The sequence below is a fragment of the Anolis carolinensis genome, chromosome 2 (assembly GCF_035594765.1).
Source record: "Anolis carolinensis isolate JA03-04 chromosome 2, rAnoCar3.1.pri, whole genome shotgun sequence".
Taxonomy (NCBI): Eukaryota; Metazoa; Chordata; class Lepidosauria; order Squamata; family Dactyloidae; genus Anolis; species Anolis carolinensis.
This window is the reverse complement of record NC_085842.1, coordinates 146,003,226-146,016,357: the sequence shown is the minus strand read 5'-3', so window position 1 is coordinate 146,016,357 and position 13,132 is coordinate 146,003,226. Positions and strand designations below refer to the sequence as shown.

General features: G+C 45.3%; 1 protein-coding gene across 6 annotated transcripts in view; it reads right to left on the bottom strand.

The window, feature by feature from the left end:
• Positions 1 to 284: 284 nt before the first annotated feature.
• camsap3 (calmodulin regulated spectrin associated protein family member 3) overlaps positions 285 to 13,132 on the bottom strand; it is a 59,465-nt gene continuing 46,617 nt past the window's right edge. For 5 of the 6 annotated variants that reach the window (XM_062970745.1, XM_008104232.3, XM_008104234.3 and 2 more), the window contains 9 exons: positions 12,517 to 12,593; positions 11,132 to 11,204; positions 8,460 to 10,188; positions 7,034 to 7,170; positions 4,740 to 4,966; positions 4,205 to 4,301; positions 3,806 to 3,924; positions 3,413 to 3,531; positions 285 to 1,981 (listed from right to left, as the gene is read on the bottom strand). In XM_062970745.1, the coding sequence (XP_062826815.1) occupies positions 1,679 to 1,981; positions 3,413 to 3,531; positions 3,806 to 3,924; positions 4,205 to 4,301; positions 4,740 to 4,966; positions 7,034 to 7,170; positions 8,460 to 10,188; positions 11,132 to 11,204; positions 12,517 to 12,593 (2,881 nt within the window). In that variant the 3' untranslated portion in view covers positions 285 to 1,678. The remainder of the gene's footprint in view (positions 1,982 to 3,412; positions 3,532 to 3,805; positions 3,925 to 4,204; positions 4,302 to 4,739; positions 4,967 to 7,033; positions 7,171 to 8,459; positions 10,189 to 11,131; positions 11,205 to 12,516; positions 12,594 to 13,132) is intronic. The other variant, XM_008104233.3, reaches the window with a different exon arrangement.

Genomic DNA, 13,132 nt, shown 5'->3' with positions numbered 1-13,132 from the left:
CAGTTGTAGTGGGTATCTGTATTTATAGTGTGTGTGTAGGACTGTGTTAGGATTTCTTCCAACTCTAGGATTTTACTATTCTAAGAGTCATCCAGTCCAATCCATTTCCTTATGACATCCTTTCAAATATTTAGACATGGCTGTCCTTCCTTCTCTCTTTGGATGCCAAATTATGGAAAGAACGGATCACATTTGCTCACCATTCTTGGGCCATGCACCCTTATAAAAGTTGAGTGCTTTGCTTCTTGTTCCCCCAAATTAACCAAGTAATGACCAGAAACAAACTCATTTAAGTTACTTTATTAAGCAGCCAGGGCAAAGTCCCCACCTGCTTTTTACACCAACCCAACCCAACCCTGCACTATACTGAACTCCCAAACACCTACATGACATTCAGTCAGCAACAAGCAACCACAAAAGACCAGGAATCAAAGACAGAATTAGGACAGGGAATCCAAGTTGCATGACAGTGCCCCCCACCGCACGCTCTGCCTTGAGATTAAGCAGAGGTGGTTGGGGGAAAGAAGGGCTTGAGAAACGTGGTGATGGGACATAGCAGCACTCTGGACCAAAATGTCCTCTCTCTCAAAAGGGATTAAAGGAACAACCTACATTCACTGCCTACTAGCCTTGGAGCCACAGCTTGAGACTGGTGCCTAGCAGCTGGGGAAGGAAGGTAAATTAGGGGCGCACTGTTCCCCAGAGTGGTAGGTGTCTCCTTTCTTTTGGCAGCTTAGATTAAGATCCACAGAGGCCTGCTCTGGGACTATATCAACAATCAGCTTCCAGGCATTCAACACAAAGTGGCCAGCTAAAGCATGCTGGGCTTCACCCGAAAGACGGACTCCTTATCTCCAAATGCCTGCTTAAAAGCCACCCCAAGTTAACAACCCTTTCCCCATCCCTACGCCAAATAGCCCTTGTGCACAAGAAGGAATAGACTAAAAATGTTCAAGAGGAAAAGACATTCAGTGAAAGATACTGAAGGAAGAAACATACATACACACACCCTGCTGTGATACCCCACCATGCCAACCTCATATACAAATTATTACCCAATCCCATTGTTCGAAATGCAATTTGCTCCTTTTTATATACAAATAATTGAAAAATCATTAAATAGCTCCAATATATATATATATGTATAGTATGTATAAATATAAACAAGGACAGCCAGGGAATGAGAAATCCACCATAGAACCAGGGAGGGCCTGGGGACCTGTCCCTGGGCAAGTAGGAGTCAGAAAAAGAGCTCTGTGGTTTCTCTGGCTGTGGCCTGACATTCAGATGGTGGCTGGAGGCAGACCGCGCACGCCCACCCCCCAAGGCCTATGTAGGGCAGCGTCACTATGGCAACTCTTAGCCTCTAGCTTATCATGGGATTTGGCAGTTTCCAGAGCATCTGTCCTTCCTTCTCCGACCCCAGTGCTGATAGTCAATGGTTGCCTCATGCTGAGAGCAGGTATCAGAACTATAGAAAAGGTTCTCAGCTGGTTCTAATCCAGCCAGACAGCAGTGGTCCATGCCAAAGTGTACACCCATGCTTGGAAGCCCTGTCTACTCCAGCCACTCATCATGGAAGACCCCATGTATCTACACTGGGTGAGCAGCTTAACAGCAGCCCGAAGTTCAGGTAGAGACAGAGAAGACAGTAGACACCAAGCTTGGAAGGTCCTGGTTATTTTGGAGTACCGGGTTTCTTGGGGGTGCCTGGCTTCTTGGTCTGCCAGAGGTGGCCTTGGATGGTAAAGGCATCCACACTCATGGACATGGTCTTGCTGGGAATCTGAGTGAAGCGCTTGCGATCAGAGCTATACTTGTAGATGCCTTCGATCATGGGCAAAGTGATGGTTCGTGGACCATAGCCTGCCAAGCGCGTGAGTTCATCTGTCTCCCCTGAGAGCGTGTAGAGTGCGCGGAACTGGCAGCTTGAATCACGGAAGAGAATGAGGAAGTGATTGGCTTTGCTCTTCTCAACCTCCTAATATTGAGAGAAAGAGAGGAAAGGTGTAATTTGCAGTTTTGTAAGAGTAAAATGTAGCATTTGAAATGTACTTATTTACCACTGATATTCTGAGTATCCTTCAATAAGCTTAAAAGAAGTTGGTGGAGTTTCTCTACCTTTCCCCCCCACTTTATTTTCAGGACATCATGTGAGCTTTGTCAGGCTAAAAGAATGTGACTGCCCCAGAGTCGCTGAGCCCAATGGCTCAGCGCGATTTGAATGTGGGGTTCCCAAGTCTTAGTTTAAAACTCTACTACACACTGGCTCTCATCTGCCCTACAAGTACTAGAAGGACAGTTACAGGTTCTTATGGATAACTACAAAGCAAAACAGATGATATTTTCCTCATATTCATGAACAGAAGGAGAAACTTGTGCTACTTTAAGCTATGATGGATATGCCACCACAAAAGTGGCATCTCTTCTCTTCTGGCAGAAAGTTCAATTGCTTTCACATCTCAACCAGCATTCTGTCCAAACACCTGTTGTTTATTTTCATTATACCATACATAGGGAATGTAAGGATTTGAAAGTTACACAACATTTCTTTAAGTGATAATAGGGTCAGTGTCTCAGGCTTAACTACAAGTGTCATTGTAATTGGGATGTGGTAGTTTGTCTTGATGGTTAAGTGGTGTTTTATCTGTCCTAAACAGGGTTGTAGTCCTGTGAAAGAAGGTCTGTAGCCTGGAGGGGCTCACGGGTCCAAATGGACTTTGTGGCAGAGATGATGTTTTACCAGTTTTAGCTGGTCTACCAGCTACCACTCAGACTGAGGTGGGCATGTTGTGACCTTCCTGGTGATGATCTGGGAGCTGTAGATCAACAGCATCTGGAAAATCACAACTTGCCCCCCTGTAACCTGGTCAGAGATAGTTTGGCTGCAGTTTTCCATGCACTGCTAAATTCACATGTGGCATATGCAAACTACCTTTAAATATATGTTCCAGATGCTTCAGCTGCTGCAAGACAGAGCATCAAGACTGTTCAGCTGAGACTCCCGCACTGTTTAACTGCACCAGTTACTACTCAGTTCCTGGGCCCAATTCCAAGTGTTGGTGCTAATCTTTAAATCTCTAAAAAGCTTAGAAATAATTTAATTGACAGAGTGTCATCATATTTCTTCTTAAAATCATTCTTCGAGGCTCCAGAATACATAGTTTCTCATAGTGCTTTCTTTCACATCAGATTTGGGGGAAATGCCCTGCCAAATCTGCCTAACGTATTCATTATATACAAAGACACCATGGTAATATGTTTCTTTTATGGGAAGAGTTTCAATTCTAATTTGTTTCTTTGAAGCAAATCTTTATAGAGACCTTCAGAAAAACATACTATGTACACTACCACTCTTAGGAACAACTCCCAATTACAAACATATCCACCATCTTAGTTGCCTCCAGCTTACCTCCAGGATGCGGTTCTTCTGGGGCTCATTGACTTTGCCAGCAAGGCAGCAGTGAGACAGGGCATTGTGGATAATGTATTTATTAGACTTGGCACTGGGCTCCTTGTACAGCTTTGGCCCTGCAGAGAAAAGGGAGGGATCAGCAGTGGTAACAAAGAAAAATCTTCCCTATTCCTCAGAGGAAAAGATGTAAATGTGTATTTACAAATACCTTGGACAGCATGAAGGTGGATTTTGAATTTTTCCCAAGGCCCCTATGCCTACAACAGTAGTTAATGTCATCTGGTTTTACTGGGGCATGTTGGATTTAGCCAAGCAATGTGAGGGACAAAGGAGGAAAGCCAGGAAGCAGAGTGGTTTTGGAAAGTGAAGGATGGAACAACAGCGACTTACCAGTGTATTCTGGAATGGAAGCGGGTGAGGAAGCGGTGGAGGCATTCTCCCAGTCCCGCTCCCGACTCTGGTTCGAAATCAACCGGCTGGGGGACATTGGCCCTGAAGGGGATGCAGCTCTGTAGAAAAGATAAACATTTCACCTTTGATTCCACAAAGCTACAGCTGTACAACCAACCCAAATTTCTAAGGCATTCGACTGCTTTGTGTCTTAGTTGCAAGATAAAAGCAGAATACAAATAAAAAAAACAACAACAATAATAATAAAATAATCAGACAGAAGGCCCTCATCTCAGAACTAAAGGCTATCCACCAGCCACCTGCGTGCCAGCTGCATTGCAGGCTTCTTGCATCAGAGGAACAATATCTGAAGGCTGAAGAGGAGCACTGCATACTCACCGAGAAGATCTTTTGATGGAAAGTGAATTGCCGGGATCATTGGCTACTGTTGAAAGTGAAAGAGTTGATTGGGAGTACACCTTGCTGAGCTTGGATCCTAAGAAAAATATTGACAGATAGGTGTTGACTTAGCACCTACACCCTGAAATAAAACTCCACTGACAACCATATATTTGCCCTGCAGTAAAAGCCAAGTGCAAAATATGCCCATCTTGGCAGACAAGTAGACAGCAAAGGAAACAGATATGAAGTCACTAGGATAGCCATGAATGTTTGTGCCCTCTCTACCCCTGGAGCCTCAGAGAGGGCATCAAAGATTCCCCACTAGCACTAATGTCTTGCAGGAAGGAGATGAAAGACCATCACAACATCTCCTCTTCTCCCCCTCAGTTTTGGTTCATTCCACTTTTAAAACATCCTGTATTCATATTCCTTAAAAAGAGAGCATCCTTGTTAAAATATAAAAATAAAAATCCGGCATTCCTGTCCTGCCTTTCCCTCCACACCGCTCAAGCAAGGCGGATGCGCCCCTTACCAAGGAGTCCTTTCACTGGGCTGCGGGCGAGAGCAGAGTCATCACAGAAGACCGTCTTGGGCCGCCCTTTCTTTAGGGCACGCACTGTGGTGGGCTTCTGCCGCAGCACCTTGTCCAGGTCTTCCATCAGCTTGAGCTGATGGCGCCGCAGGTACTCCTGGCGGGTGAAGTCACCACGGCGTGTCCCAACTTCCTCCTCCTGCCGCGGACGCTCCTCTGCCTGCAGCCTGAAGAAAAGTAGACAAATGCATACTGGGGTTATAAGCACTGACAAACAAGTTCCATCCAGGGCAAGAATCTTTGTACTATTTATTTTATTTATTTTTATTTACAACATTTATATCCCGCTCTTCTCACCCGAGGGGACCCACCCCGTCAATATGCCACCATAATGTTGACCAACAATTGTTGTCATAGCTTAAGGATGTAGCTTTCAAACTAGTCTTTTAAAAATCCTGGAAATTCCTCGGCCATAAAAATCAGTTGTTTGTTTATAAAATAAACCGTTATAATTGCAATTAAAGTGGTAACTATAACAGACAAACACCTCTGCTAAAGCCCCGAACTCCTGCTGCATTAAGCAACTAAATATGTTGGTTCATTTTCATGTCATGCAGGGCAACAGCAATGCTCAAGAGGTCAGGCTAGTATCCTGCATCAACTGAGTACATGCCCTACAGTTGGCATCTTTCACCAATGCATGAAGATTTCACAAGGGATTTATGGGATTCCTCAGCAGTCTGTCTTAAAAAGGAATGCCATGCTCACTAAAAGTCAAAACAGGTTTCTCAAAAACAAGTCATGCCATACTAGTTTAGATTTTTTTTTTATACGAGTTAGAAACTTGGTAAATGAAGAAAATGCTATGGATGCAGCATATTTCAATTTCAGTAAGGCCATTCACTAAGGTTCCCTGTGACATTTCCACAAAGAAGCTAAATCAATGTGGACCAGATAATGCTACTAATTAGGTGGACTGGCAAATGGCTGACTGGCCAAACCCAATGCTGGGAATGGTTGTTCAACAACATCTGGACAACCATATGACTCCTCCCCAACATAAAAAAGAGATGACAACAGGTAATATCCATGCCTTGTTCGTATCTGTATTCTAAAGACATCAGGCACAAGTAGATGGCCTACAGTCTGGACTGATAAGCATTATTTTTACAATCAAATAATCCAGTGAAACTGCAGTTCTTCTAAGTTGCGAATTAAGACTATTGGGCAATCAATTCAGACAGAATTGCAACATGCTGCTATGGAACAGGACTGGTGGCTGCATGTGGCACAGCTGGCCAGGGGCCCACTAGCACATAAGCTTAATTTTCTGCCCAGTCTTTCTCCTAGGTCAGTGGTTCTCAACCTGGGGTCCTCAGATGTTTTTGGCCTTCAACTCCTAGAAATCCTAACAGCTGGTAAACTGGCTGGGATTTCTGGGAGTTGTAGGCCAAAAACATCTGGGGACCCCAGGTTTGTGAACCACTGCCCTAGGTTTTTTTATTTATCAAGGGATATTAAACTAAACAGCCTCGTGTAACTCAATGACACAGAATGTTCAGTAAAGGGGCTGGAATACTGATAACTGAGGAGGGAAGGTATGGAGAACTTCTCAAGGAGAAGATGACAAATAAAAGTATCAAAAGGAAAAATTGCTTTCAACATGTGCCTTGTAATGAAATTGAAGGCTATCCATAGAAATCAGTGGAAAAATCAAATCCATGAATGTCGATGAAATTCAGTAGAAATTACTACTCATCTAACAAATGAACACAAGAAGAACTAAATGCTCCCAATCAGCATGGGATATCAACTCATTTTGGGGGCAGGGGACTATGGAGGGGTACCTGTCTGTGACCCCAAACAAAATCACTCCACTCTGCCACAAGTTATTGCAGGGCCACTTGTATTACGTCAATGGGTTGAGTCTAACTAAAACTCTTTTTTGCAATAGTGAGGCAACCCCAACCAGGCTATCTACACGTGTGGTCAGGTGAACAATTTCTCCAGGGTATCACTGTACAACTGTGCCAGGCATACAAACAATTAATTTGTGTAATTAGAGCCAATTGCATGAACTTCTCCAAACCTGTTGTCAGTAAGACCAGAGGAAGGGCAGTTACAAGATGGAAAGTCCCATGCAATGTGACTGTATCTGCTTGGTCCCAATGCACACAGACTAGCTAGATGTGGACAGTGTTACAACATAGCAAAACAGTCTCTGTGCCATTTTGCTCTTATTCTAAGGTGGCCAATAATAGGGAGAATAATAGATTCGTCCCATCTCTCCTCACCTGGCCTCCTCTTTCTTCTGCTCTTTCTCCTCTTCCTGCCACTGTTTTCTGCGCCGGGCCTCATCAGTACGCCGTTGCTGTCTCTCTAGGAAGGTGGCCCGTTTCTGTGCCATCTCATCTTCAGCCTTCTCTTCATCCTACACAAACACAGCTCATCAACATGGAACAAGAGGTCCTAGCAGATAATCACCTTCAATTCCCCAGAAAGGAAGGCACCCCCCTTTCCCAGATCAGCATCAGACTGGAGCCAACCACTGTCTTCCCTTCTATACAAAGGTCTGAAACAGTAGCATCTTGCAGTGGATCCTTGCACTATTCTTGCTGGGTCTGCATTGTCCCTGCCTGCTATAAGCCCCCACTGAATTGTAGCTCATATCATTTGCAGGTGGGGCTAGTATTTCAGGAATAAACATCTGGTGTCACAGGATTATAAAGACTTGAAACAGGATTAAATTGGCCAAAGTCTCAGTAATGACCTCAACCAACCCCCAAGCAGCTCCAGCAATTGTTGGCACACACAGAAATTGAACTCTGTGATTTTCAGTCAGGCTCAGCTTTGGCTCCAGAGTTCAGGCGGCTCTCTTACAACTAGCTCAAGATGCTGCAGAAATGTGTGCCACCACTAGAGAGCAGCAGCAGCAGCAGGCTCTCCAGGTGGGATCCAAGCTGGTCAGTGGCAGAACAGGCAGAGCTTGATATACCTTTGCTTTCTTAACCCAAGAGTTTAAAAAGTGGGAGGAGATGTAGTTGTTGGTCGGACCCATGCACATAATATGCCAGGAGACTTCCTAGTACACTGCAAAGCTCTCCTCTATGCCAAACCCTCATCTGGGGCTGCTGAGAAATTGAACTGGGCTTGGGGAAAGATGCCAAATTGGGCCCTTCTTCCTAAATCTTCATACAAACCAAACATGACTCTTTTCTTTTAACAAGTTTTGAAGTGACTCACATTTTGTTATTCTTGTGGTTTATGCTGGAGTCTAGAATTTCTTGTCTCAAAGTGTTTGTTACGTATACTTTGGCATATCTGAATCATACTAATAAGTGATGGTCAGTATAAAGGACTTGGGTATGCTCCCTGGGTTGCTAAGACATCATATTGGTTCAAATAAAGGACTACAGCTGCTGTCTAGGCTGCTAAGACATCACATTTATTTTGTAAATTGTTATTTTTTTCCCCTAAGTCCAGGCTCTCCAGAGATCTGGGACCTAAGAATTTAGTATACACAAAAACACATATCCAGTCTCATTCCCATCATCTTCAGCTAAGACCTAAATCAGCCCTCCTCCCTGCAGTTGCCCGATTCCAGTTCAGGACTGGTTGGTCCCACAGAAAAAGCTATTTCAAAACCTCATTTTCTTCAGAAAAATTCTGCTCAAAGTGGAAAGTTCAGGTGTCAAAATAGTCAGAGAGTCTCGTTCTCACCTTGAAGAAGAAGCCGAGACCAGAACGGGGCTCAGAATCCAGAGTCTCAGCAATGGATTCTTCCAGAGAGTCATCGCCATCGACATCATCATCCTCTTCCCCTTTCAAGCTGGTCAAAGGGATTTCAATCAGGCTACTCCGGCGGTCACTGGGTGAGGAAACATCACTGGTGCCATCACCTGAAACACGGGGATTACCCCCCTGGGGAGGCACTGAGGCCACAGGTCGTAGATTATTCTGAGCCTCTGCTTCTGGTATAGGCAGTTCCTCATCCTCAGCAAAATGGATCGAGGAACGAGTCTGCACATTCACTTGGCTGGGTGAGAATTTGCGGAGGTGTGGAAGGGTGTCCACATTGTGGGGAGGTGTCAAAACCCGTGTGAGGGGTGGTAACTTTAGCTCTACCGGCCGAGTGTGTTTGGGGCTCTTGGGGGGAGCAGGAGCTGGAGACTTCTTGGGGGTGGGCTGAGGCGAACGAGATTTGCGGGAAGGGGATGGTGAAGGTGACGGCGAAGAGAGCTCCACAGAGGAACGGGTTGGAGCGCCCTCCCGGCTGGGCCTTGGGGCTGGGATCACCCAGGCTTGGGCACTGGGCTTCTTGTCTTGCATGAGGCGCTGTTGCTGCTCACTCAGGCGCTGCATGTCCATCTGCAGGGAACTCAGAGCCGTGTTCAGTTTGGCCACTGCCCGGTTGTAATCACCCAGATTCTCATCAAGTCCTCCCTTCATGATCTCAGGGGAAAAGGTCACCTGCTTGTTCTCCAGGCGGGTCCGGGGGCTACCAGCCTCATCCTCCGCCTCCAGTTGGGCAAGACGCTCCTCCAAGGTGAGCCGGCTGTCCTCTGACTGGGTCTGGGAGTCAGGCGCCTTTTGGAGCTGCAAGAAGGCACTCTTGCCCAAACGCTGGCGATGCCGAGTAAAGATGGCTTCGATGCGCTTCTTCTGAGCCTCAATAGCACGACGCTTCTCCTCCAGTCGGGCACCCAACTGGCTCATCTCTGAGCTAAGGGCAGGGCTTTGGGCAGGGCTTTCATCTGGTGGCACAGGTCCTGTCTCTGAGCCCTCGGAACTGATTCCACTGGACTTGCTGTCTGTTGCTGCCAACTTCTTCTTACGCTCTGCAAAGCTGGTCATGCGTACGCCAGAGGCTGACGATGCTGTGCTATCAGGCTGTGAGCTTAATGAACTCACGCAAGAGGTGGAGTCATCTGGGGCACCTGGGGGACGTGAGACCTCCTCAGCATCAGAATCCAGACTGCCATCCTGAGTTAACTCTCCACCATTAGGTGGTCCATTGTGGCAGCGGTAGACTGTGGACATGGGCACCTTCTCTGGCGCAGAGGCTTTAGGTGGCTCTGGTGAGTGCAAATAGAAGCCATCAGGCGCTCCCTCAGGGAGCAGGCGTTCACTGCTGTGAATGATTTGCAAGGCCTCCTCAATGGTGGGTAGGTCCGAGTATCCGTCAGTTAGCCCATTCTCCAAGGGAAGCCCCTCTTGGCTCTTGTGCCCACCAGCCCCATGAAGGGATGGAGTCACTAGTCCATTGGGGGTCTCAGCAACTTCACTGGCCCGTGGGCGAGGAGAACGAGGCAGCGAGGAGTAAAGGGCAGGGGCCAGGCTATCAGAACTGACAGAGCGAAGGATGCCCACAGGATTGCCCATCACAATGTCCACATCGCTGTCCAGGCCAAAGGGGATGCTGAATGAGACTGCCTGGGACAATGGATGGCTGCAAAAGGAGGGCAAGGGGAAGAACATTACATGGGAGCAATGTGGGTATCCCACGTCCACTTTCCACTCACTGGCCTTGCACTACTTCCTGCCACCACAATCCTATATTAATGTATTTCTCTGGATTTATTATTCCTCCCCTTGCTTACTGAGAATCTTGGCTCATGTTATAAATTAAAAAAGCAAAGAACAAGCATCCCGCATCTGTTTTTTCCATCCTGAAAGTCACCCACCTCACTTTTTTGTACCTGAATGATAGAGAAGGAACACAGTTCTTCTTTAAACAACACATACATTTCCCATGTACTTAGTTTTGTGTGCCCACCCAAAAAGTTTTCATAAAGATTTTGTAAAAAGCAGTAGTGAACATTTCAGGCCAATATCTGTTTCAACACAGATGGAACTATGGGTAGGGGTCTAATTATTTCTTTTATCGTTCATTCCTTTAATTGGTCCCCACATTTTTTTAAATTACCCACCGCTGCTCTAATATATGGAAACTAACTTGTGAGAGGTGTAGGCAACAATTAATCATATGTCAAGAGCCAGTGGAATAGGATAGCTGAACCTGAATGGTCATTGCCTGCCTCTTTTTCCTCCTTCACCTCCTACTTAGAGGAGGGCAGACTGGCTTTGAATATTCTTTAAACCAGTGATTCTCAACCTGTGGGTCCCCAGATGTTTTGGCCTTCAACTCCCAGATATCCTAACAACTGGTAAACTGGTTGGGATTTCTGGGAGTTGTAGGCCAAAACACCTGGGGACCCACGGGTTGAGAACCACTGGTTTAAACTATAGCCAAGAGCGTACCATAAACCTAAGCACTCCTCTTGAATTATGTAGAACCAGCCAAGGATGCTATATTCTTGCTAAGAGGCTCAGGATCTTCCTTCTTGTCTTCCCACACCACCATCCCCATGAACCCCCCAACACCTCCTCACCTGAGCTGCTTCTTGGTCCATGCTTTACCAAAACCTTCCACATGGGACATGGAGGTGGAATGATGCAGGGAGCCTATGGGAACAAAGAGACAAAAAGTCATGGAGGAAGTTCTGAGGGGGATTCTAAGAGGCAGGTGAGCAATATTCAAGGCCTGAGGCTAGAGAACTCATACGGATCACTACCTAAAGGTAGTGACATCCCATGTCAGATCAAAATAAGGCAGTGAATATACTTGGAAAAAAGAAAAGAAGAGGCGAAACAATACTCTACATTAGAAATGCACCACTTTGGCAAAAGAAGTTCTTAGCAAAGCATACATTTGCAAGAAAAAACACAAAATTGAAGGCAACCACATTTTTGCCTGCAAGCATATAAACAAGTGACACAAACTGCCATTCTTTTTTGTATTTCAAACTAATATCAGAACAATACTCTGGTTTCTCTCCAGATGGTATAAATCTTTCACCTTTTACAAAGGACAATCTTTTGAAGTCAGATTTTTATTAAAATCTAATTTCTCAGGCTGATTTTGTTTTTGCTGAAAGCCACTTGATAAGCAATCCTATTCATATCTACTAAACACTAATTCCCACCAACATCCCTGGCAGTTTCTTCCAGCCACTTACACTTTTTGGGTAATTTTTCACTCAAACCTATTAATCTCCCACATAAACATGATTCTTTTGCACACACACACCCCCCCCCCCACAAAAAAACATCATTTTATACTGAAACCCTATAAAAATGAAACACATTGGCCTATGAGGACAAAAACCAAATCCAGAATTGGCATTACTCAGGGAGGCTGTAAAGGAAAATGATAATGGACCCTTTTGGTGCTGCCTACCCTCTAATAAATTGATAGGAAACATGGGATCCCCCAGGAACCACAATTACCACAATCCCTTGTCAAAAGCCACAAACAAAAAACACACATTTTTGGAAATAATTTAATAAAAACTATGCCTTTTGAAGTAGGCTTGCTGTTACTTTTCCTGCTAGTATGGGAAAAAATGTGCAGCAATTGCTCCAGTGGACTAGTCCACTGCCACTCAGACTCCCTAATGTGGAGGACTATAGTGTTTCCTTTTCTCCCCAAATAAACAAGAAACCAATAACATATTTATGCTTATTGGCTACAATCACTTCTTTTACCCCCCCCCCCCCCGCTAGAAACATGCCAGGGACCAGCAGCCAATGGCTCAAGGACTGACACCTGTCCAGTTTAGTCAAAATAAGACCTACAAGAGATGCTGATAGGATCAAAATGCCTCAAGGGGTTTTGTTGGCTTTGCCTAATTTTGCTCTCTAACAGAATCAAGTAAATCCTTCTTCTACATCACACTGGCAGTTGCTGGGGAAAACAGAAGGTGAAACATCTCACCTAAAGACCCACAGAGTGGAGACTGCGCCTGACCCCCAGGCAGAAGTGGGTGACGGAAGTTGAACACTGGGGAGCTGCTAGGAGAACAAGAGACAAGCAGAAATCAGATCAAGACAGGGACATGGTTACAAAACTTGTAAGCACATACAGGAAGACGGTAGCTCAGTGGTTAAAGGGGCACAAGCTAAGGCCTGAGCTCAGAAAGATATAGCAAGCTTTCAAATACACAAAAGATGCTTGCAAAGAACAAGCACGTGCTGAAGCCAACCCTAAGCAAAATGCCATACTTGGCGAATAGGGCTGGTGAGAGGATCCTGGGATGAATTTACACAACACTAAAATTACTGCACGATATTAAATGTGGGATAAGAATACATATATATTTGTATGAACAGGAAAGTGTCAATCTGTTTGTTCATTTGGCAAATAAAATGAGCATCTGCTTACAGACTTGCATGAACACATTCCGCTAATGTGCTGCCTAAAGGCATTCCCATAACTTGCAAATGGAACAAGACCTGTGCTAATCTTAAGATCAGAAGCTTCCTCTGTCCCCCCATAAAGAACCATTCTCTCAACTGTCCCAGCGCAATCTGAGAGCCACAGCTCTATCAAG